Genomic DNA, 27210 nt, shown 5'->3' on the forward strand with positions numbered 1-27210 from the left:
AAAAATATATATATATATATATATATATATATATATATATATATATATATATATATATATTTTTTTTTTTTTTTTTATACTATTCGCCATTTCCCGCGATAGCGAGGTAGCGTTAAGAACAGAGGACTGGGCCTTTGAGGAAATATCCTCATCTGGCCCTCTTCTCTGTTCCTTCTTTTGGGAAAAAAAAAAAAAAAAAAAAAAGAGAGGGGAGGATTTCCAGCCCCCCGCTCCCTTCCCTTTTAGTTGCCTTCTACGACACGCAGGGAATACGTGGGAAGTATTCTTTCTCCCCTATATATATTTTTTTTTTTTTTTTTTATACTTTGTCGCTGTCTCCCGCGTTTGCGAGGTAGCGCAAGGAAACAGACGAAAGAAATGGCCCAACCCCCCCCCCCATACACATGTACATACACACGTCCACACACGCAAATATACATACCTACACAGCTTTCCATGGTTTACCCCAGACGCTTCACATGCCTTGCTTCAATCCACTGACAGCACGTCAACCCCTGTATACCACATGACTCCAATTCACTCTATTTCTTGCCCTCCTTTCACCCTCCTGCATGTTCAGGCCCCGATCACACAAAATCTTTTTCACTCCATCTTTCCACCTCCAATTTGGTCTCCCTCTTCTCCTCGTTCCCTCCACCTCCGACACATATATCCTCTTGGTCAATCTCTCCTCACTCATTCTCTCCATGTGCCCAAACCATTTCCAAACACCCTCTTCTGCTCTCTCAACCACGCTCTTTTTATTTCCACACATCTCTCTCACCCTTACGTTACTTACTCGATCAAACCACCTCACACCACACATTGTCCTCAAACATCTCATTTCCAGCACATCCATCCTCCTGCGCACATCTCTATCCATAGCCCACGCCTCGCAACCATACAACATTGTTGGAACCACTATTCCCTCAAACATACCCATTTTTGCTTTCCGAGATAATGTTCTCGACTTCCACACATTTTTCAAGGCTCCCAAAATTTTCGCCCCCTCCCCCACCCTATGATCCACTTCCGCTTCCATGGTTCCATCCGCTGACAGATCCACTCCCAGATATCTAAAACACTTCACTTCCTCCAGTTTTTCTCCATTCAAACTCACATATATATATATGTTCTATGAAGGTGCGCGTTCTTATACACTTTATTCGTATATATATATATATATATATATATATATATATATATATATATTTTTTTTTTTTTTTTTTTTTTTTTCAAACTATTCGCCATATCCCGCGGTAGCGAGGTAGCGTTAAGAACAGAGGACTGAGCCTCTGATGGAATATCCTCACCTGGCTCCATTTTCTGTCCCTTCTTTTGGAAAATAGAAAAAAAAAACGAGTGAGGAGGATTTCCAGCTCTCGCTGCCATATATATATATATATATATATATATATATATATATATATATATATATATATATATATATGTATATATAATGCAGAACCACATGGCAAATCTAGTTAAGTTGACCTGCACAGTTGAGGGTCTGATAATCGTTTTCTATATGTTGGATAGCGTCCGTTTGGTGGATCAACACCGTTGGTGCTGACAGCGTGCTCAAAGGTCTTATGTACTGAATGAGTTTGTTGTAAAGACCCACGTATTTGAGGGGTTCAATGACATCAGCAGAATAGTCTCAAGTGTGTGAAGGTGTTTGTGACGAGTGTAGGAGACAAGGTGGACATAGTACAGTAGTACAAATCCTAGGTAAGTAAGACGAGTCGGTTAGCATTCAAAGGTCCTCCATCAAGAAGAAAGTATTGAAATTGAATCAGTTTCCTCATGCCAGATCTTTCAGGCTTTCTTGTACGAGTCATGCCAGTGTTCACTGTGAGGCTCGACCCAAGTAAATAGATTTAGCTTCAGGAAATGATGCACAACTGCAACTGATATTTGTGTGGTTAGGACAGAACGCGTTCACTCGTACCGCTTTAGACGAAATATTTTAAGTTATTTATTTCCGTTTAATTCAACCTTGTGGTGATTACAGAGGGATTTAACCTGTCAGTTTCCTGATATCTGAAAAACTATTCCTTGGCTCGAGAGCTTTTAATTAATCCATTGTTACGACCTTGTCAAAATGACCGGCTACGCATTTGCCATGTTCTCATTAACCGTTTCATTGTGAGTACAGGTTTTCCATGTGAAGATTCCCTGTATTAAATTGTAAGTATTGCTCAGCGTTGTATAAAGATATAGTATATTGGTAATGCACTTTCAAGATATCAAAAGAACCCATCACGTGTTTATGAAAGTTTTTTCTACCCACTTTATCCAGCAAGGTTTATGTTAATGTTCAGAAGTCTAGTAGATTTATATAGGTTGCACACGTGGAAAGACACTGCAAGCATGGCGTTGCATATTAACAAATAGATGACAAAGTGGCCATGCAGTTCATAGTGGCAGATCTGTAGATCAGTGTTAAATTTCTTTTAAGATTGTTGCTCCTAGGTGATACTGCATGAGACTTGTTTTTAGGTTCTAGTAATATTTTGCAAGTTTATTACCTAATTCTCTGTAAATTGAATCAAATTTTATTGGACAAGGCTATTACCCAGTGCTTTATTTAACCCTTAGCTTCCCATGATAGCTCCTGTATGGTGTAAAAGGGATTTTAACAAAATTCTGTTCTGTACACTTATACCCAATTTTCTGATAATCCTTTAGTCATATGGCAATAATGGTATAAGCAAAATTATTTGCCATTTTTTGTGAGACTTTTCAATGGGTAAATTCATTATCAAGTGTCATAGATTTGTTCAAAATTTTACAAGTATGGCAAGTAATTTTTCTCTTTGGTCTGCATGGAAAGATAGAATTTTTTCATCCTTTGTGTAAAAAAATAAAAATGCTTCTTTGCTCAAGCAAAAATATGTTTTTAGTCATTATTTTATAAAAGTCCTTAAAAGAATATCCATTTATATTGATATCATTGACATATAATGCTATAAATCTTGCTTTCTCTCTGTAACTTATTTTTTTATACATGATACCATAGCTACATATATCAACTGGATAGTGTTAAAAGTCCATTGGTACCAATTTCTTCAAACTTTATCATCTAGAACATGTACTGGAGGGATGCTTTATGGCTTTCTCAAATATATTTCCTTGGGCATTGTGCTTATCCTTGCACTGCATCCTCTGCAAATTACAGATCTGACAGCATACCATGTTTATGTGGTCCTTTGTTCAGAATCTGTATTGTGATTCACCAAAATACCACTCCTTTTTTATATGTGTAAGCAAAATGCTGGTGGGCAATCTTCATGGCTGCTGAATTAGTTGTGAATATGATGTCATTTTGTTGTAAATCTTTGGATACTATGACACAAAAAAGATATTAACTTATTTCAAGTTGTATTCTGTGATGAAATAAGGATAGAGAGAAGTTAACTTATGGGAACAAGACCCCGAGCAGATGCTTATATTTATTTTTAATAGTTGGTTGGACCACCAAAGTGCATGGCCTGATGTGTCTTTTGGAGATATTTTTATTCATTTGATTGAGAGGGTAAAGGCATGGGCAGAATATCAGATTGGGGAAGAGCAGTGTGGTTTCAGAAGTTGTAGAGGATGTGTGGATCAGCTGTTTGCTTTGAAGAATGTATGTGAGAAATACATAGAAAAACAGATGGATTTGTATGTAGTATATATGGATCTGGAGAAGGCATATGGCAGAGATGCTTTGTGGAAGGTATTAAGAGTATATGGTGTGGGAGGTAAGTTGCTAGGAAGCAGTGAAGTTTTTGTCAAGGATGTAAGGCATGTGTACGAGTAGGAAGAGAGGAGAGTGATTGGGTTCCAGTCAATTTTGGTTTGCGGCAGGGGTGTGTGATATCCCCGTGGTTGTTCAATTTGTTTATGGATGGGGTTGTTAGGGAGGTAAATGCAAGAGTCTTGGAGAGTAGGGCAAGTATGCAGTCTTTTGTGGATGAGAGGACTTGGGAAGTGAGTGAGTTGTTGTTCGCTGATGATACAGCGCTGGTGGCTGATTCGGGTGAAAAACTGCAAAAGTTGGTGACTGAGTTTGGTAAAATTTGTGGAAGAAGAAAGCTGATAGTAAATGTGAATAAGAGCAAAATTATTAGGTTCAGAAGGGTTAAGGACAAGGGAACTGATTGAGTTGTTGCTTGCTATTGGCAGAGCACTGGTTTCTAGTTTGAGTGAAGAACTGTAGAAGCTGGTGTGAGTTTGGTAGAGTATGTGTGTGCGTGAAAGGATGAAGTTGAGAGTGAATGTGAATAAAAGCAAGGTTATTAGGCTTAACAGGGCATAGGAACACATTAGTTGTGGTGAGTGTGAATAGAGAAAGCTTGGAGAAGTGAAATGTGTTTAGGTACCTGGGATTGGGCATTGCAGTGAATGGAACCATGGAAGCAGAAGCCGGTCATAGGGTTGATAAGAGGGTGAAGGTTTGGGGAGCATTGAGAAATGTATGGAAAGATGTCATTTATCTGGGATGGCCAAAATGGGTATGGTTGAAGGTATAGTACAGGTTGAACATCCTTAATCTGAAAATCCTAAATCTGAAATGCTCCAAGATCAGAGCTTATTGAGTGGCGACATAATGGTACAAGTAGAAAATCCCACACTTGACCTCACTTTCCCATGATGGCTGGACTCTAATGCTCTGTTGGTGCGGTTGTTACAAACCATCATCACTGCCAGACCTTTGTGCATTACTCTCTTTTTCGCTATTTCCCTTCTCTGTGTTACAAAGATATTGTTGAAAATGTCAAAAAAGCTTGCACATAATGAGGCTCTAGTTCATTCACTTACCAATAGTGAAATAGTTGAAATGGTTCTGAATCAATGTGATCGTGATAAAAGACATGAAAGATTACTTTGTTGACACACTTCAGAAAAAGTGCCTATAGATGACATGGTGAAAATGTGTGATGGACTTATTGAAGGACTAGAACAGCATGTATTCACAACAAAAAATCATGTCATTTGATAAAAATCTGGAGGAAATATTTAAAAAAGTAAAAGGTTGTAACACCATAGCTTTCTGATGATTCAATGTTACACAAACTTTGTTTCATGTGCAGATTTATTAAAAGTACTGTATGAATTACCTTCAGGCTATGTGTATAAGGTGTATATGAAACTGACGGATTTTGTGTTTAGAATTGAGTTCCGCTCTATGTTTACATTGTGCATGTCTCAGCATGAAGTGAACAGAGTGGAACTCTTCGCTGCAAATCTGTGTAGTGGGATGATGCGAGAATACTGCACAAGGGCCTAAGCAATGAATAAGAAAGACATTAGAAACAGTTTGCATCACGAACAAAGACAACATTAACACAAGATCTGGGTTCATCTGCTGGTCACATCAGGCGGTGGAGGTTGCTGTGAATGAGTGGATGCAGCAAGACAAGCGATCCAATCAGGCTGACTTGCCAAGGTGTCCAACCAGGTGACCATCACTTGCTGGGGAATATGGTCCCACCAAATGCTGGAATCAGTATCTCCTATGGAATACCCTTGAACGGTTGAAAGGTTGAGGTATATCTCAGCTTAAACCTGTTCGTTTTCATACCATTCTGTTTTCCATTACTCATTATGTATGTGCAAATATTTTAAAATCCAAAGCACTTCTTGTCCCAGGTATTTTGGATAAGGGATACTCACCCTATAGTTCAATATCTGGAAAGTCCAAAATAGGGCTGTTTGAAGATATAGTAGTCCCAGTAATGTTTAATAGGTGCAAGGCATGGGCTTTGGATAAGGGTGTGTGGAGGAGGGTGAATGTGTTGGACTTGAAATGCTTGAGGATAGTATGTGATATGAGGTGCTTTGATCAAGCAGGTAATTAAAAGGTGAAATAGAGGTTTGGTAATAAGAGTGTGGTTGGGAGAGCTGAGGAGGGTGTACCAAAATGGTTTGGATATATGGAGAAAATAAGTGAGGACTAGTTGACAAAGAGGATATATGCATCAGAAGTGGTGGGGACCAGGAGAAAAGGGAGATCGAAGTTTTGAGTAGTCAGGGCCTGAGTATGCTGGAGGATGAAAAGCATACACATGATAGGGTGAATTGGAGGGATGTAGTTTACAGGGGCCAATGTGCTGTTAATGTGCCAAACCAGAGCACAGTAAGCAGCAAAGGTAAACCATGGAGAGGTCTTTGGGGCCTGGTTGTGGATAGGGAGCTGTGGTTTCAGTGCATTGTTCATGACATATAGAGAGTAAATGTGAGGCAGACATCTGGAAAGTAGATGTGAGGTAGTGCTGCCTTTATTCGTCTATTCTTGTTTCAACTTTGCTAATGGGAAATGGCAAACAATTATGAAAAAATTATTTTGGAAAAACATAGAACATATCCTAATTGATACTGTGTTAAAACAGGTCTGGAGGGAAAGGTAAGGAATATTATCCCATTGCTGTCCTGTTGTAGGATTTTTAAGAAGTATTAATTCATTAGTTTATTGATATCATAAATCTTGTGAAATTAAAAGTAAGTGCAGATTTTGAGAGCTTGTATGTAATGTGATGTCACTTGAAACCAATGTTAGTTGTTCTTTTTTCCTAACTATCAGTGTAGTAGATGCAGGGCGACATCAGGAAGATGTTTTTTAGAAGAAGGTATCTTATATGCCATGAAATATGATAATTTTTCACGAACACTTGATAATTAGTACATTGGATAGTGGGTCACCAAATACTAGGGAACCTAGTGTATAACTTTTTTACGATATATAAGTTGAAAGTAAAGTACATGTTTAAACAAGTTTTCTTAAAGTTTATTTATCAGCTGACAAACCATCTAGCAAACATTTACCATAAGGCAGTTGACGAAACAAAATACATTACACATGTAAAAAGCAGATCATTGAAGATTAGGAAAGATTTTAGCCTTTAGGGCACATATAGCATGGTTTTCTTTCTTTGGTCCTGTTGATTTGTAGAAGAGTATCATTTATTTTTACTGTAACTAACACCATATTATCCCTGGTCTTCACTGATGGCCCTCAACACTGTTTACTTCATCATTATTGTCAAATGAAATGTAATACAATACTCCAAAGCAGACTTTGGCTGTTATTTGGTGTCTGTGTGCTTGAAATCTGTGGAAATCAAAATCATTCATATTCCAAAACTAGTAATGTGTTGTCCCAAAATTGGCACATTCTTTACCATTGCAGATCTGGATTTTTTTTTTTTTTTTTTTATACAGACAACCCATTTGGTGTGCAGTTCACCATTGTTTTCTGTGAGGATCATACTGTCATTACAATATTATTCTGAATGGTGTTCATCATTGTTGGTGCTGTTTTATCATGAAACAAGAAATTAACCAATTATCAGATTCTTTTCTTATAAATGATATGATTTTTTTATGCACTCTTCATTGAACAGATATGGTTAATTTGGTTTATGGTTTATATTGAAGGGCTTAACATGAAAGATAGAATATGCAACTAGCAATCTTTAATTAGTGACTACAGCCTCCATAATAGGGATGGAATAAGTAGATAATATAATGTAGATTAGTGTGTTGTGGCTGATGTAGGCATATCTTAGTGTTTGTGTGACCAATTAGCTCTATTACTGCAAATGGTACAACAACAGCTTTGAGAGACTTGGATTCTTTATTAATGTCTTTACAACAGGTTTGCTTTCGATTCTTTACTGAAGTTGGACTGATGGGCAGGTTTCTGTCACAAGTTGACACACAAGCATCGGCATCCCCCATGATGAAGCTTTTGACAGGTAAGCTTTTTTTTGTTCTTTAATGTTGAACACATAATACAAGGAATTTTTGTATTACATTTTTTTTTCATACTTGTTCATCATTTTCTGCGTTAGCAAAGTATCACCAGGAACATTTGAAAAAAGGCTGCATTTGTTCACATCCATTCTCTCTGTCATGAATGTTGCACTGAAACCACAGCCCCCTATCCATAACCAGCCCCCACAGACTTCTCCATTGTTTCCCCCAGCTGCTTCAAATACCATGGTTCTGTCCGTTGATTGACAGCACTTTGATCCCCATATACTGCATTGTCCACTTCACTATCCTGTCTATGTGTTTCACCCTCATTCATGTACAGGTCCCAGTATCTCAAAAATTTTTCCACTCCATCCATTCTATCTCAGTTTTGGTCCCCCTTCTCCTTGTTCCCTGGTTTGGGCACATGGAGAGAATGAGTGAGGAAAGATTGACCAAGAGGATATATGTGTTGGAGGTGGAGGGAACGAGGAGAAGTGGGAGACCAAATTGGAGGTGGAAAGATGGAGTGAAAAAGATTTTGAGTGATCGGGGCCTGAACATGCTGGAGGGTGAAAGGCGGGCAAGGAATAGAGTGAATTGGATATCCACGATGTGGTATACCGGGGTAGACATGCTGTCAATGGATTGAATCAGGACATGTGAAGCGTCTGGGGTAAACCATGGAAAGTTGTGTGGGGCCTGGATGTGGAAAGGGAGCTGTGGTTTTGGGCATTATTACATGACAGCTAGAGACTGAGTGTGAACGAATGGGGCCTTTGTTGTCTTTTCCTAGCGCTACCTCGCACACATGAGGGGGGAGGGGGATGTTATTCCATGTGTGGCGAGGTGGCGATGGGAATGAATAAAGGCAGACAGTGTGAATTGTGTGCATGTGTATATGTTTATGTGTGTGTATATATATATATGTGTACATTGAGATGTATGGGTATGTATATTTGCGTGTGTGGACGTGTATATATATACATGTGTATGGGGGTGGGTTGGGCCATTTCTTTCGTCTGTTTCCTTGTGCTACCTCGCAAACGCGGGAGACAGCGACAAAGCAAAATAAATAAATAAATAACATAAGTATATTTATTTGAGTAAGAGAGATGGACAAAGGGTTATATTGGATTACGTATTGATTGGTAGGCATGTAAAAGTGAGATTTTTGGATGTTAATGTGCTGAGAGGGGCAGCTTGAGGATATCTGATCACTTATCATGTGAAGGCAAAGGTGAAGATTTGTAAAGGTTTTCGGAATAGAAGAGGGAATGTTGGGTTGGAGTGACAGGTGAGAGTAAGTGAGCTTGGAAAAGAGACATGTGAGGAAATACCAGGAGAGATTGAGTGTAGAATGGCAAAAGGTGAGAGCAAATGACATGAGGGGAGTAAGTGAGGAATGGGATGTATTTAGGGAAGCAGTGATGCCTTGCGCAAAAGATGCATGTGGCATGAGAAAGATGGGAGGTGGGCAGATCAGAAGGGTAGTGAATGTTGGGATGAAGAAGTAAGGTTGTTAGTGAAACAAAAGAGAGAGGCATTTGGAAAATACTTGCAGGGAAGTAGTGTAGATGAGTGGGAGATGTATAAAAAAAAGAGGCAGGAGGTCAAGAGAAAGGTGCAAGAGGTGAAAAAGAGGGCAAATGAGAGTTGGGGTGAGAGAGTATCATTAAATTTTAGGGATAATAAAAAGATGTTTTAGAAGGAGGTAGATAAAGTGCATAAGACGAGAACAATTGAGAACATCGGTGAATGGGGCAAGTGGGGAGGTAATAACAAGTAGTGATGAAGTTATAAGGAGATAGTGAGTGTTTTGAAGTTTTGTTGAATGTGTTTGATGATAGAGTGGCAGATATAGGGTGTTTTGGTCAAGGTGGTGTGCAAAGTGAAAGAGGTCAGGGAGAATGGTTTGGTAAACAGAGAAGAGGTAGTGAAAGCTTTGCGGAAGATGCATGCTGGCGAGTTTGGATGGTATTGCAGTAGAATTTACTAAAAAAAAGGGGGTGACTGTGTGGTTGATTGGTTTCTAAGGATATTCAGTGTATTTATGGATCATGGTGAAGTGCCTGAGGATTGGGGGAATGCATGCATAGTGCCATTGTACAAAGGCAAAGGGGATAAAGTTGGGTGTTCAACTACAGAGGCATAAGTTTGTTGAGTATTCCTGGGAAATCACATGGGAGGGTATTGATTGAGAGGGTGAATGCATGTATAGAGCATCAGACTGGGGAAGAGCGCTGTGGTTTCAGAAGTGGTAGAGAATGTTTGGACCAGGTTTTGCTTCGAAGAATGTACGTGAGAAATACTTGGAAAAACTGATGGATTTGTATGTAGCATTTATGGATCTGGAGAAGGCCTATGATAGGGTTAATAGAAATGCTTTGCAGAAGGTTTTAAGAGTATATGGTGTGGGATGTAAGTTGCTAGAAGAAAAGTTTATACCTAGGAAGAGAGGAGAGTGATTAGTTTTAAGTCAATGTTGGTATGCAGCAGGGGTATGTGATGTCCCTATGGTTGTTTTATTTGTTTATGGATAGGGTGGTAAGTGCAAGAGCTTTGGAGAGAGGGGCATGTATGCAGTATGTCGTGGATGAGAGGGCTTGGGAAGTGAATCAGTTGTTGTTCGCAGATGATACAGTAATGGTGGCTGATTCAGGTGAGAAACTGTAGAGGTTGGTGACTGAGTTTGGAAAAGTATGTGAAAGGAGAAAGTTGAGAGTAAATGTGAATAAGAGCAAGGGTATTAGGCTCAGTAGGGTTGAATGACAAGTTAATTGGGATGTCAGTTTGAATGGAGAAAAGCTGGAGGAAGTGAAGTGTTGTAGGTATCTGGAAGTGGACTTAGCAGCGGATGGAACCATGGAAGCGGAAGTGAGTCACAGGGTGGGGGAGGGGGCAAAGGTTCTGGGAGCTATGAAGAATGTGTGGAAGGAGAGAACCTTATCTCAAAGAGCAAAAATGGGTATGTTTGAAGGAATAGTAGTTCCAACAATATTATATGGTTGTGAGTCATGGGCTATAGATAGGATAGTACAGCGGAGGGTGGATGTGTTGAAAATTAAATGTTTGAGGACAATATGTGGTGTGAGGTGATTTGATCGAGTAAGTAATGAAAGGGTAAGAGAGATGTGTGGTAATATGAAGAGTGTGATGGAGAGAGCAGAAGACAGGGTGTTGAAATGTTTTGGACATGTGGAGAGAATGAGTGAGGAAAGATTGACAGAGAGGATATATGTGTCAGAGGTGGAGGAAAGAAGAAGCGAGAGACCAAATTGGAGGTGGAAGGATGAGGTGAAAAAAAGAATTGAGTGACTGGGGCCTGAACATACAGGAGGGTGAGAGGCATGCAAGGAGTAGAGTGAATTGGAATGATGTGGTATACCGGAGTTGTCATTAGGCTGAGCCAGGGTATGTGAAGTGTCTGGGGTAAACCATCGAAAGGTCTGTGGGACCTGGATGTGGATAGGGAGCTGTGGTTTCGCTGCATTACACATGACAGGTACAGACTGAGTGTCAATGAGTGTGGCCTTTTTTGTCTTTTCCTATCGCTACCTCGCTGAAGGGAGGGGTGATGCTATTTCCTGTGTGCCCAGGCAGCGATAGGACTGGATGAAGGCAAGCAAGTATGAATATATACATCTGTGTATATGTAACTGTATGTATATGTTGCTATGTATATGTCTGTATATGTGTGTGTATGGGCGTTTATTTTTTTTTTTTATTATTATACTTTGTCGCTGTCACCCGCATTTGCGAGGTAGCGCAAGGAAACAGACGAAAGAAATGGCCCAACCCCCCCCCCCCATACACATGTATATACATACGCCCACACACGCAAATATACATACCTACACAGCTTTCCATGGTTTACCCCAGACGCTTCACATGCCTTGATTCAATCCACTGACAGCACGTCATCCCCGGTATACCACATCGCTCCAATTCACTCTATTCCTTGCCCTCCTTTCACCCTCCTGCATGTTCAGGCCCCGATCACACAAAATCTTTTTCACTCCATCTTTCCACCTCCAATTTGGTCTCCCTCTTCTCCTTGTTCCCTCCACCTCCGACACATATATCCTCTTGGTCAATCTTTCCTCACTCATCCTCTCCATATGCCCAAACCACTTCAAAACACCCTCTCTGCTCTCTCAACCACGCTCTTTTTATTTCCACACATCTCTCTTACCCTTACGTTGCTCACTCGATCAAACCACCTCACACCACACATTGTCCTCAAACATCTCATTTCCAGCACATCCATCCTCCTGCGCACAACTCTATCCATAGCCCACGCCTCGCAACCATACAACATTGTTGGAACCACTATTCCTTCAAACATACCCATTTTTGCTTTCCGAGATAATGTTCTCGACTTCCACACATTCTTCAAGGCCCCCAGGATTTTCGCCCCCTCCCCCACCCTATGATCCACCTCCGCTTCCATGGTTCCATCCGCTGCCAGATCCACTCCCAGATATCTAAAACACTTCACTTCCTCCAGTTTTTCTCCATTCAAACTCACCTCCCAACTGACTTGACCCTCAACCCTACTGTACCTAATAACCTTGCTCTTATTCACATTTACTCTTAACTTTCTTCTTCCACACACTTTTCCAAACTCAGTCACCAGCTTCTGCAGTTTCTCACATGAATCAGCCACCAGCGCTGTATCATCAGCGAACAACAACTGACTCACTTCCCAAGCTCTCTCATCCCCAACAGACTTCATACTTGCCCCTCTTTCCAAAACTCTTGCATTTACCTCCCTAACAACCCCATCCATAAACAAATTAAACAACCATGGAGACATCACACACCCCTGCCGCAAACCTACATTCACTGAGAACCAATCACTTTCCTCTCTTCCTACACGTACACATGCCTTACATCCTCTTTAAAAACTTTTCACTGCTTCTAACAACTTGCCTCCCACACCATATATTCTTAATACCTTCCACAGAGCATCTCTATCAACTCTATCATATGCCTTCTCCAGATCCATAAATGCTACATACAAATCCATTTGCTTTTCTAAGTATTTCTCACATACATTCTTCAAAGCAAACACCTGATCCACACATCCTCTACCACTTCTGAAACCACACTGCTCTTCCCCAATCTGATGCTCTGTACATGCCTTCACCCTCTCAATCAATACCCTCCCATATAATTTACCAGGAATACTCAACAAACTTATACCTCTGTAATTTGAGCACTCACTCTTATCCCCTTTGCCTTTGTACAATGGCACTATGCACGCAATCCGCCAATCCTCAGGCACCTCACCATGAGTCATACATACATTAAATAACCTTACCAACCAGTCAACAATACAGTCACCCCCTTTTTTAATAAATTCCACTGCAATACCATCCAAACCTGCTGCCTTGCCAGCTTTCATCTTCCGCAAAGCTTTCACTACCTCTTCTCTGTTTACCAAATCATTTTCCCTAACCCTCTCACTTTGCACACCACCTCGACCAAAACACCCTATATCTGCCACTCTATCATCAAACACATTCAACAAACCTTCAAAATACTCACTCCATCTCCTTCTCACATCACCACTACTTGTTATCACCTCCCCATTTGCGCCCTTCACTGAAGTTCCCATTTGCTCCCTTGTCTTACGCACTTTATTTACCTCCTTCCAGAACATCTTTTTATTCTCCCTAAAATTTAATGATACTCTCTCACCCCAACTCTCATTTGCCCTTTTTTTCACCTCTTGCACCTTTCTCTTGACCTCCTGTCTCTTTCTTTTATACATCTCCCACTCAATTGCATTTTTTCCCTGTAAAAATCGTCCAAATGCCTCTCTCTTCTCTTTCACTAATACTCTTACTTCTTCATCCCACCACTCACTACCCTTTCTAATCAACCCACCTCCCACTCTTCTCATGCCACAAGCATCTTTTGCGCAATCCATCACTGATTCCCTAAATACATTCCATTCCTCCCCCACTCCCCTTACTTCCATTGTTCTCACCTTTTTCCATTCTGTACTCAGTCTCTCCTGGTACTTCCTCACACAGGTCTCCTTCTCAAGCTCACTTACTCTCACCACCCTCTTCACCCCAACATTCACTCTTCTTTTCTGAAAACCCATACAAATCTTCACCTTAGCCTCCACAAGATAATGATCAGACATCCCTCCAGTTGCACCTCTCAGCACATTAACATGGGCATTTATGTATATATATATATATGTGTATATGAGTAGGTGAGTTTGGTAAAGTGCGTGAAAGAAGAAAGCTGAGAGTAAATGTGAATAAGAGCAAGGTTATTAGGTTCAGTAGGGTTGAGGGACAAGTTAATTTGGAGGTAAGTTTGAATAGAGAAAAACTGGAGGAAGTGAAGTGTTTTAGATATCTGGGAGTGGATTTAGCTGCATATGGAGCCATGGAAGTGGAAGTGAGTCACAGGGTGGGAGAGGAAGCGAAGGTACTGGGAGTGTCAAAGAATGTGTAGAAGGCGAGAACGGTATGTTGGTGAGCAAAAACGGGTATGTTTGAAGGAATAGTGGTTCCAACAATGTTGTATGGTTGCAAGGTGTGGGCTATGGATAGGGTTGTGCAGAGGAGGGTGGAAGTGTTGGAAATGAAATGTTTGAGGACAATATGTAGGGTGAGGTGGTTTGATGGAGTAAGTAATGAAAGGGTAAGAGAGATGTGTAGTAATAGGAACAGTGTGGTTGAGAGCAGAAGAGGGTGTATTGAAATGGTTTAGCCACATGGAGAGAATGAGCAAGAAAAGATTGGCAAAGAGGATATATGTGTCAAAGGTGGAAGGAACGAGAAGTGGGAGATCAAATTGGAGGTGGAAGGATGGGGTGAAAAAGATTTTGAGCGATCGGGGCTTCAGCGTACAGTAAGGTGAAAGGTGTGCAAGGAATAGAGTGACTTGGAACGATGTGGTATACCGGGGTCGACTTGCTGTCAATGGATTGAACTGGGGCATGTGAAGTATCTGGGGTAAACCATGGAAAGTTCTGTGGGACCTGGATGTGGAAAGAGAGCTGTGCTTTTGGTTCATTACACATGACAGCTAGAGAATGAGTGTGATCGAATGTGGCCCTTGTCTTTTCCTAGTGCTACCTTGCGCACGCGTGGGGGAGGGGAATGCCATTTCATATATGGTGGGGTGGCGATGGGAGTGGATGGGGGCAGCAAGTATGAGTGTGTACATATGTATATGTATGTATATGTTGGAATGTATTGGTATGTATATGTGCATGTGTATATGTTTATGTATATACATGTGTATTGGGTGGACGAAGACAAGCATGTATGAATATGTACATGAGTATGCATGTATGTGGCTGTGTATGTGTACATATATGTTGATATGTGTATGTGCATGTACCGACATTTATGTATACAAAGGAACACCACCGATATTCCGGTAACTGAAGGTTCGGTACCTACTTTAGTTCGGACAAAATTACGTGAGGGAGCTTGAAATTACTGCAGCCACCAGACTAGTTTACTGGGCAGCCACAGATGGCATTGTGTGTAGGGCACACGTATTTACATTCTTTACACTGCACTTGTTGGTGTTGACACCGCAAATCTGTGAGATTCTTAGCTTATTTTTCTTAAATTTAACCCTAGCTGTGGCTTCTACGGCATATATGAGTGTTATTCGTGGTGTCAAACGTAAACACCTGTCCATATCGATCCAAGATAAAGTAGAACTGTTGAAAAAAATGGAGTGTTTCGGTGCATAAGCTGTGTGACTTCTACGGTATTGGTTCATCAACTGTTTAAGATATAAAGGAGCAAAGGGAGAAAATATTGAAATTCTATGTAGACCAATTCCAAGAAGCAAATGATTAGAATAACTATGAAAGATGGTAAGAGTAGTGCGCATGATCGAATGATGATGGAATGGTTTCGGCAGCATCAGAGTGATGGAAGGGACTTCCAGGTTGAATGATAATCTACCAGGCTAAGTTGTTCCATTACGAATTTAGATTACAACATGAGTATGACTATAGTGAAGGATGGCTTGAAAGATTCAAGAAGGGTCATGGAATTTTCATGAATGAAGTGTGCAGAGAAAAGCAGTCTGCAAACCATGAAGTATGCAGATGAATTTGCGAAACTCGTAGCTGATGAGCACCTCAGTCCTGAGCAGGTGTATAATTTGGACGAAACTGCATTATTCTGGCAATGCACACTTAGGAAAACACTAACGACAGAAGATGCAGAAGACCTCACAGGATTCAAACAATCTAAGGATAGACTTACCATCTTAGGATGCTCACACATTGAATATTTGTTTAATTCAAATTTCTAGCAGTTCATGGTATACTTTAGACATATGGGAGATTCATAATCAGTTCGGAAGAGGTGTGTTGATGAATTATTATTACGTGACAACGGTTCGTCTAGTAAAATGGTTAATCTGGCAAGGCTTTGGAACCAAAAGTGCCAGAAAATTGGTGGTGTACCTATATATGTGTATATGAGTGGATGGGCCGTTCTTCGTCTGTTTCCTGATGCTACCTCACTGATGCAGGAAACGTGGTTTAAGTATGATGATAGAAATAACGAATAGTGAATGGATGTGTCTTTCTTCATCTGTTTCATAGTGCTACCTCTGATGCAGGAAATGGCGATCAAGTATTATAAGAATGAAATGATAATACATATGTATATATAGTGGCAGAGGGCAACTCTAGTGAAGTGTTTTCAGGGGCTCCAAGCTAACGTTCCTGCCAACTACATTTACTTAATTTTAATGTGGCTACCTAATGTTCTATGTTACTGTTTTTACCTAATGCTAATGATTTTTTTGTGTACTGTATATGCAGTCTTTGGGAAAGAAATTGGCTAATATGTAAACTGAATCTTCACACTGAAGTATGAAACTTTTCTAAGCAGACCTTTCCTTATCCCTTATATCTATATCATCTGATGCCCTTTCCCTCCGGGAACTCCCATCAAGGAGTGGCCAAAGCAAAAAAGTCTCCCCTTATCCCTGTCCTTACATGCCTCCCTTGCGTACACCATTCCACACATTCTTCCACTGTTTCTCTTACACCAGTATTCCTCCACCGTATTTGCCCATGTCACAGGTGGTCTTCCACTCTCACCGCTCTTCTTGAAAACTACCAGTCTTGCATTCTTTCCACATGTCCAAACAACCTCAAAGTATTACATTTCACCTGTTTTGCCGCTCCACAATTCATCCCTTTGTATTCCCTGCCATACCTCATCTGTCATACACCCTTCCATTTCTTTCTTAATTCCATCTAGTCACACCACATGCTCTTCTCAAATAATGCATTTCCACAGTCTGGGTATTAGTGAAGGATGATCTGAATGCAAAGGTGAGGCTGTTTAGGGTATGATTAGGGCATGGGGTATTAAGTTTTTTGAATGAGAATGGTAAACAACTTGTGGAGTTGTATGCTGAAAAAGGACTGGTGATTGGGAATACCTAGTTTAAAATGAGGGACATACACATGTTTACATGTGTTAGGAAAGATGGTCAGCGAGCATTAGTGGGTTACATGTTCATTGATAAAAGGATGTAAAAGCGAGACTTTTGGATGTGAATGTGCTGAGAGGGGCAGCATATGGGATGTCTGGCCACTGTCTTGTGGAGGTAAGGTAAAGAGTTGTAGATGTTTTACGAAAAGAGGAAAAGGTATTGGCAAGAAGGGATCGGTGAAAGTAATTGAACCTAGAAAAGTGACTTCTGTGAAGAAGTACCAGGAGGGATTGAATGGAATGGCTAAAGGTAAGAGTACATGAAGCAAGGGAAGTGGGTAAGGAATGGGAAGTATGTAGGGTAGTATTGGCATGTGCAAGAAATGCATGTGGAATGTTAAAGATAGGAGATGTGCAGATTTGAGAGGGTATAGAGTGATGGTATGAAGTAAAGTTGCTAGTGAAAGAAAAGAAAGGTGCTTGGGCACTATTTATAGGGAATGAGTGCAAATGATTGGGGGATATATAAAGGAAAGTGGCAGGAGGTCAAGAGGAAGGTGTAGAGGTTGAAAAAGAGGGTACATGAGAGCTGGGTGAGTGAGTATTGGTAAACTTTAGGGAGACTTAGTTGTTTTGGAAGGAGAATAATAATGTGGCAGAATATAAGAGGACAGATAGGAACATTGGCAAAGGGGGCAAAAGGGGAAATGATAACAGGTAGAGATGAAATGAGGAGAAGACAGATTGAGTATTTTTGAAGGACTGTTGAATCTCTTTGATGGAGTTTGGGTTGGTATGGTTGTGAAGTGAAAGTCTTGGAGAGTGGTTTGATGAAGAGAAAAGAGGTGATGAAATATGGTAAGGTGGCAGGAGTGGATGGTATTGCAGTTGAATTTTTTCAAGAAGGGGGAACTTTGATGTTGGTTGGTTAGGATTTTAAATGCTTGTAAGGATCATGGTGAGGTAGGATTGGTGGAATGCATGTATAGTGTCATTGTACAAAGGTGTGTTGAGACTACAGAAATATAAGTTTGTTGAGTGTACCTGGTAAGTTATATGGGAGGGAGGCTTGTGATTGAGAGGGTGAAGGCATGTGCAGAGCAACAAATTGGGGACGACTAGTAGAGGATGTGTGGAACGGGTATGCTTTCAAAAAATGTGTGTGAGAAATACTTTAAAAAGAAAAATGCATGGATTTGTAAGTGGCATGTATGGATCTGGAGAATGTATGTGATAGAACTGACATAAATGCCTTGTGGAAAGTCTTAAGAATATATGGTGTGGTTGGAAAGCTGCTAGAAGCATTAAGTTTTTCTGAGTTATGTAAGGTATGTATACAAGTAGAAGAGAGGAGAGTGAATGATTGCTGGAGAAGGTTGGCTTGCGGCAAAAGTGTGTGATGTCACCATGGTTGTTTAATTTGTTTATGGATGGGCTGGAGAGAGAGAGTATTGAAGAAAGGGGCAAGTATGCATCCTTTGGGGGTTGAGAGGGTCTGGGAAGTGAGTCATTTGTTGTTTGCTGGTTATGCAGCACTGATGGCTGATTCAAGTGAGAAACTGGAAAAGTTGGTGACTGAGTTTGGAAGAGTGTTTGAAAGAAGAAAGTTGAGATTGTGTGAATAAAGGCAAGGATATTAGGTTTAGCAGGGTTTAGAGTCAGGCTAGTTTAGGTATGAGTTTGCATGGAGAAGAATTGGAGGAAGTGAAGTGTTTTAGATATCTTTTTTAAAGCGGATATGGCAGCACCAATTGAAACCATTGAAGCAGAAGGGATTCATAGGGTGGGTGAGGGGTCAAATGTTCTGGGAGCACTGAAGAAAGAAAGAGTAAACATCTGGGAGAGCTAAGGTGGGCATGTATGAAGTTACAGTAGTCCCAACAATATTATATAGATGAGAGGCATGGGCTATAGACAAAGTTGTGTGGATGTCAAAGAAATGAAGTGTTTGAGGACAATATGTTGTGTGAGGTAGTTTGAGTAAGTAAGTAATGAAAGAGTAAGAGAGAGATGTGGTAATAAATTCAACTGGACTAACATTTCATTTTATGAAAGGCTTTACCACACACACACACACACACACACACACACACGCGCTCATTTTTTTTTTTATACTTGATCAGCTTTTGCTGTGTTAGTGAGGTAGCTCCAGGTACAGATGAAGAAAGGCCACATCTGCTTGCATCCATTTTCTAGCTGTGTAATTACCTGAAATTATAGCTCTGTATCCACAGCCAGATCCCACAGAAGTTTCCATGGTTTAACTCGGCTGCTTCCAATATCCTGATTCAGTCCATTGACAGCATGTTGACCCCAGTATACCACATCGTTCCAATTCACTCTGTCCTGTGCATGCCTTTTACCCTCCTGCATATTCAGAACCAGATTGCTCAAAGTCTTTTTCACTCTATCATTCCATCTCAAATTTGATCTCCCCATGCATGAACAATGTCTTCAATTGATAAAATCAAAGTTTTGGGGCACCATAGCCCAGGGATAATGCTCTGCCTTCCCAAATGTAAAGGACTTGATTTAGAATCAGTTGCAAGGTTTTATCTGCTTTGACGTATACAGACACTGTCCTTGTCTTTGTATGGCCCTCAGTTTGGCAAAATCAGTATTCCTCAGACCAAGAGTTTTGGTCTTAGAATTAAAAACTATTCTTGCCTGGTCAAAATGACACTGCTTCATTAGATATTATGGTAAGATTGAAACTGAACTTGTCTAAGAGATTGCCACTCTTTAGTAAGTTATTACGAATGATATCAGCATCATGAAGTTCCCAGTAATGTAGGTGTTTTATCTAGAAAGTGTGAAGTCTTTTGGTATTCTGGCCCATAGTTTAGACATTTCTTTAGGATTTTCACGACTGAGTATGTAGAGATGTATAGTGACTGAAGAGCTCTGAGATAACTTTGCTTTGCTTGGGCTTATTTTACATGAACCACAGGAAGTTTCTTTTTATGGTAAGAATTAGAGAGTAATGGGTGGAATTTTGTATGAATCACGTATGCTTATTATGTTATGCACTCATTTTTCTAATTTGAACATGTAATGCTTATGTGTGGATGATTATTGATTATATTTTCAGAAAAAAAGAACAAGAAGAAAAAGAAGAAAACTAGTGAAGATCAGGGAGCAGAACAGAAAAGTCCAACAATTTTGGAAGCTGGTGGATGTAAGATGATTTTGTTTGTATTTGAAGCAGTCATAATTTTTCATATTTCTGGTGTAGGGTGCTTACTGTTTCTGCAAGAAAAAACTTTGTCTACACCCCATATATTTTCAAAGGCTATGTCACAGTTACATTTTGATATTTTGTCATATCTCCTTTGGCCTTGATTACCCACATGTAGATGTCTAGACATAGAATTGGCAAGGTTCCTGAAGTATTCTTTGTCCATATTTTGGGCCCATAGGGTCATGATCTCCTGAATGAGGTAAGGCACTGAGGTATTGTAGGATGCAAGCTTGACTTTTACCTGGTTCCAACAGTTTTCAATTGGGTTAAGGTCTTGGAGAGTTCCTAGGCCACTGTAGCGGTTGAATATTTTCATCTGATAACCAAATCATCACCTTCCTAGCCTTATGGCAGAGGGCACAACCCTGCATAAAGTCATCACATCCATGAACCTCATAAAAAGGAGGCAGATGGCCCTCTAGCACTATAATGAACTGCTCTCCGTTTGTTTTAGTGCTTTTTGGTAAAAAGCACAACTCTCCCTTACCCTTTGTACCACTAAAGTAATTCTGGATCATCATACTACATTGGTGTTTAACTGTCTTCATTATGAAACGAGAGTCATATGGACTGGCACCCTTTGGCCTTTTCACCCTCCCCTGCCTTGATTGCACACATTTGAAAGAACTTTTAATGGAAAACTTCACCTTATTCCACTGTTGCTCACTGATTCCTGTAAATGGTTTGGCAGCTGCCTTGTGGGAGGGAATGTGATGGTCCTTTTTGCTGGCCATGTTGAATGGTTCTTTGAGAGACATTTCATTGAAGTTTTGGATGGCTTTTCTTAAGTTTAGCAGCTGAAATGCAGGGTTGCTTGAATACTTTTTGTCTTAGGGAGTTATCTGTTGATCTAGAAGTCTTACTTGGACAACCAGAGATAGGTTTTGGTGGTAGGATGACATTGTTAGGAAGGCTATAAGTGCTGGCAAGCAGCTGCCTTATCATGTGTTCTGAGCTCCCATTGTGCCAAGAAATTTCACATGTACCCTCATTTTCTCCCTTTCAAGTAGGAATTCTGGTTTTCTCCTTCTTAGAAAGGAAAGCACAAGCAGAAGAAATACAGTACCTAGAAGCAAAATACTCAAAATGAAGTGGCAGCCATGAGGAGTAAAGAAAGAACATCCTTCTAGAATTAGCTTGAAGCACACTGAGGCCTTAGAAAACATAAGTGTCAGGGACCAGATATATGATGATTTCACCCTGATAGCATACCACAATAAACCTAAGCCATGTATTGCCTTTATAATTTTATGAGGGACTGACAAGGTCTTTTGCAGGTACTTTACATAGCATATATTAAGTATTGAGAGGTTTACTGATGCATCATGAAACTCAACCACAGGGTTGTGTGGCTGGCTCTCCTCTATGAGGTAATCAGGATTATTAGTAGGTAAAGTGATTGGTTAAGATTCTCATTGTACCTGTCTTGCTATTTATGTATCAATATCTATGATGCCTGTTTCCTTCAGGAACTCCCATTAAGGGGATTGCCATTGCAAAAGAGTCTCCATTTATCCCTTTTCATACATGACTCTCACCCACACACATTCCATGTATTCTTACCCCGTCATAGGCGTTCTTCCTCTCACCAACTCCTGTATTCATACTGTCCTACCCTCTTTGTAAACTTTTTGTCTTGAATTAATTTCCTCATGTCCAAACCACTTCAAAGCATTATGTTTCACCCACTCTCCCACTCCACAATTTATTTCTTTTGCAATCCCTGCCATACCAGATCTCTCATACACCCCCTCATTACTTTATCCATCTATCCATACCACATGCTCCCTTCAGATAACTCATTTCCACAGCCTAGATTCTAAACCTCAGTGACTCTTCCCATGTCCTGAGAAATAAAGATGGTTTACATTTTGATGGACTTGAGATAGGGGAACTGGTATTTATTATTATGATGTATGTTTACAGTGTATGCCAAAAAGAAAAAAAAGAAAAAGAAAACTTTTGAACATGATGCAGAGAATTTTGATGTGGTTACACAGGAAAAGCAGAATGCTCCTACAGCTGAGGAATATTTCATAGAAACTGCACCGAAGTTAAAGAAAAAGAAGAAAAACAAGACTGTGGCTAGCTTTAATGAGGTAAGTTGAGTGGATTTGCTGTGACTATAATGTTTAAGGAAATTCTGCTGGAAGTAAGCCACTCATTAGTGGGAAATGGTATTGGATTTAGGAAGATAGATACATAGATAGGGATGGTTTGTGTATTTGATTGATCAAGATGTCCAGGAATTTTTAGGGAGTTTAAGATTATTGCTTTTAGTGTGTTTAATGATGAGGAGAGATTGAAGTGATCGGTTTTAGTTTGTAGCTTGAAGTTAGAAAATGGGTATTATGTCACTGGTTTCATTTTAGCATTCTCATTGATGTTTAGAGAAGTTGATATAAAGATTTATAGAGAGGAGTTAAAGTGGAGGAGTGAATGTGTGAAGTCATAAGATGAGGAAGAAGGGATATTAGTTATAAATTTAGGATGAAGTAAAATTTATAGATAATGTATACAAAATGAGTTACAAACATGAAATTTATTAGAATAGAGGGAAGAACACATGAAGAAGACAGGGAAATGTATGAGGAGATGACAAACAGATTTGATTGTATTTTCACTTTGGAGAATTATACTATACCAGTATTAGATGGGTTTATCTCCTTGCTTATCTACAATTACCTGCAATGAGATTTTGTCATATCAACAGAGCTTGCACATAGTGCTGATCACTTGAATATTGAAGACAATGCTCTTGAACACCCCTTCATATTTCACTACTTCTTTTGCTTGTTATGTAAAGTTTTTTTTTTTTTTTTCAGTGGCTCCACCTTTGGTGTATGTATATATTCTAGGTTTATATGGTATTGTCATCAGTCATGAGTCTGATCTTCTTTTGAATGTCTTTGTAGTCTCTCTGTATAAAGTTCTTAGATCGCAAGGTATTGCAGTGAATTATCATTCCAACTTCCCACTTGGACAGTTGAGTATCTTTTTCTTATGCTGTTTTATGTTTCCAGGAATTTTTCTTGACTTAATGATCAATGATCGATTGACTTTGCTTGGTTGCTTTCAGCTTTAAAACATTGTTCTTAATTTCATTTGTTGCCAGATATGTAGTGTCTTATATTTATCCTTTTCATGTACTAGACTGTGAAGCTCTGCCTCTTTTAATCTTACATTGTAGTTCCATTTCTTTTCCTTGTGAAATGTTTCTGTATTCTCTCTCTCTTGTTCAATTCAGTCAGATTTACTGGTGGTAGTATTCATGTTTTATTTATTACACTTAACTGCCGTCTCCCGCGTTAGCGAGGTAGTGTGAGGAAACAGACGAGGAATGGCTCAACCCACCCACATACATATGTATTTACATAAATGCCCACACATGCACATATACATACATGCACATTTCAACTTATGAATACATATATGTACACAGACATATATATATACACATGTACCTATACATACTTGCTGCCCTCATCCATTGCCATCGCCACCCTGCCATACATGAAATAGCATCCCCCTCCCCCTTCTCTCTCTCTCTCTCTCTCTCTCTCTCTCTCTCTCTCTCTCTCTCTCTCTCTCCAGTGAGGCAGCATCAGGAACAGACAAAAAAGGCCACATTCATTCACACTCAGTCTCTACCTCTCATGTGTAATGCACAGAAACCACAGATCCCTTTCCATATCCAGGCCCCACATACCTTTCCATGGTTTAATCCATTGACAGCACGTTGACCCCGGTATACCACATTGTTCCCATTCACTCTATTCCTTGCACACCTTTCACCCTCTTGTATGTTCAGGCCTTGGTCACTCAAAATCTTTTACACACCATCCTTCCACCTCCAATTTGTTCTTCTGCTTCTCCTTCTTCCCTCCACCTCTGACATATATATCCTCTTTGTCAATCTTTCCTCCTTCATTCTCTCCATGTGTCCAAACCATTTCAACACACCCTCTTTTGCTCTCTCAACCACACTCTTTTTATTACCACACATCTCTCTTACCCTTTCATTACTTACTCGATCAAACCACCTCACACCACATGAATCAGCCACCAGCGCTGTATCATCAGTAAACAACAACTGACTCACTTCCCAAGCCCTCTCATCCAAACAAACTGTATTCATGTTTACTTCTTATATACCCATTAAAAACTTTCTTCTGTGTGTCTTTTGTTGCTAATGATCACTGTATCTTTCTGTTTATTCTTTATGTTGAGAGCACTATTTTTTTCAGTATTCCTTAGATTCATGTTTTTTTTTTTTTTTTTTCCCTGTATGATAAACAATTCCCAAATCCTTCATTTTTGTTCACACTGTGTCCTTAATTGTAGAGCCTGTGTTTGTTGGCACTGAAAAGGCATTTATTGTCATGTAACTTGTTTAAGTTTTTCCTCCGTTAATTCTGTCAAGTTCTCATTAACCCATTTGTAGTTACGATCCAAATCTCTTTTTTCTTGATTCCCCTTATTCTCTGTTGCTCTGTCTATGTACTAATGTGATCCCAAATATGTTTTCATTTGCATTTCTGTTGGTGACAAATTCTTTGCTCTGGGATTGTCCATAAAGACTTGGATAAGAGATGAGGAATGCAACAAATAACATAATGAATCATTAGGAAGGATTCCTCTGCTTGTGAAAAGCAGTGGGAAAAATGGTGGTATGTCATCGGAAGAGGCATAGCCAGCAGTTGACACCAACCATCTGGGGAGACACTTATATAATCCCAGCAAGATAGAAGTTTGTTCTCCATATAAACAGTGTAGTCTTTTCTCATGTTGTTAGTCTGTTTGAACATGGCTTTATGTCAAAACAAAACAGAGTATTCTCCACTTTCATCCATTGTTCTGCTACCACCGTGATCAACTCATTTGTCAATATGGATTCACATTGTTGGGACTACTATACCTTCAGAGAGAACCATTTTTGCCCTCTTTCGACAGTCCTTAGTGTTCCAAGAACCTCCACTCTCTTACCCACCTATGACTCGCCTGTGCTTTCCTGCTTCCATTTACTCCCATGTCCACTCCAAGATATCTAAAACACTTCACTTCCTCCAAACTTTCTCCATTCAGACTCACCCCAACTAAACTCTTCTGCCCTGCCAAACCTAATAAGCTTTCTTTTATTTACATATACTCCCAATTTCCTCCTTTCACACACTCCTTCCAAACTCAGACAACAACTAATGTAGTTTCTCTCTCATATCTGCCACCAGTGCTGTCATCAACAAACAACAATTTACTCACTTTCCAGACCCCTTCAGTGCTACAGACTACATACTCACTCCTGTCTCCAAGATCCTTGTATTTACCTCCCTCATCACTTCATTCATAAACAAATTAACCCATGGATACATGACATTTCCGCTCTATGTCACTGCATGACAGAGGTCGGTTTGACCCCATCCAGTATTTTTCAGTATAATATCTGAAGGAATGATATAAGATTAAGTGTATTGGATGCAGTTATATTATACATGGTATCTGATGATTTATGCAGAAACTAAAATCATTTTGAAGCAGAAACTTATAAAACTTGTAACGAAAAAACAACTTATAAAAAGAAACTTGTCTCCTTTAAATCAACATGAAATGCCATTATGAGGTCTTCTTCATCACATATTTGACATATTACAAAATGATGTTAAGGGCATACAAATTCACAACACTACTTAAATTTTGCACTAGTTTCTTTAAAATTCCTTGGGCACTCTAAATATCTTGAGACAGCGGCAAAAAAAAAAAAAAAAAAAATGAAGTTGAACATCTTGAATGTTTATTTGAAGAAACAGATGAAGTAACTCAGTCTTGTCCTGAACTACATGAAGCAACACCAGCATTCCTGGCTTCCCTTTCTTGTGACTCAAAGCCATACCCAGTTCAGAAAGGGGAAGTCATCTCCTGTGGCTCTCAGCCCTGTGATGATCTGGAAATGTGGATGTATAGAGAACAAATGCATTGTACCATGCCAAATCAACTAAGTTACACCAAATGGGAACATGTCATCTCTTCCTTGTGTATTTGACACTGTATGTACCAACTCTCTCATCTACACAATCAACACCTCCTTTAGTTGAATTGTAATACAGTATCACTTCCAGTTTTCTTTTGTTGCAGTCACCCAGTTTCTTATCTTTGTGCTGGCTTGACAGTAAAACACTCTTATTTTTCTTGGCCTTGCATGACACTGTTTGTACCCCTTCTTCACTAACGACAAAGACACTTTTAGATAATTTCTTCTACTTCCCAGTTCCTTTGGTACTTCCCTTCTGTTACCACGAATAACTCTTTCTAATAATTTTTTGTGATGCAAGCTCTATGGCAAATTTCAAGTGAAAAAATTGTCACTTGGCATTTCTTCCTGTTCTATGCAAGTGAGTTGTAAGCTTTAGTGCAACATGCCTTCCTAATTCATGAGCTCTCTCATCATCATTACCTGTATACATTTCAATATTTGATGTGTAATATGTATCAGCATCCGCCAGAAACCAGAATTTAAGGCCATATTTAGCAGGTGTTAATAACATACACTGAATATACGTACAGTGTCCCCTATAAGGATACAAATGCTCTTCATTGGTAACACTCTCACAATGTCGGTAACAATGTTCAGAATTTTCTGCAAATCTTATCTGACAGTAAGACAACAGCAGTAAGTTTATCCTTAGACAGTCTACTGTTTTGTCTAGCTGGGTTATCATAATGTTTTGCTCTATGAATCTTTTCAAATCACTTGACTGCCATGGTTTTGGTAGATATAGGAAAACC

General features: G+C 39.7%; 1 protein-coding gene across 1 annotated transcript in view; it reads left to right on the top strand.

Annotated features, from left to right (window-relative positions):
- The first annotated feature begins 1528 nt into the window (after positions 1-1528).
- Positions 1529-27210, top strand: part of LOC139751173 (uncharacterized) — a 122978-nt gene continuing 97296 nt past the window's right edge. Inside the window, exons 1-4 of the mRNA XM_071666295.1 lie at positions 1529-1731; positions 7643-7742; positions 20281-20367; positions 22357-22529. Coding sequence (XP_071522396.1) covers positions 7676-7742; positions 20281-20367; positions 22357-22529 — 327 coding nt within the window. The 5' untranslated portion in view covers positions 1529-1731; positions 7643-7675. The remainder of the gene's footprint in view (positions 1732-7642; positions 7743-20280; positions 20368-22356; positions 22530-27210) is intronic.

This window comes from Panulirus ornatus, chromosome 11, assembly GCF_036320965.1.
Source record: "Panulirus ornatus isolate Po-2019 chromosome 11, ASM3632096v1, whole genome shotgun sequence".
Classification (NCBI taxonomy): Eukaryota; Metazoa; Arthropoda; class Malacostraca; order Decapoda; family Palinuridae; genus Panulirus; species Panulirus ornatus.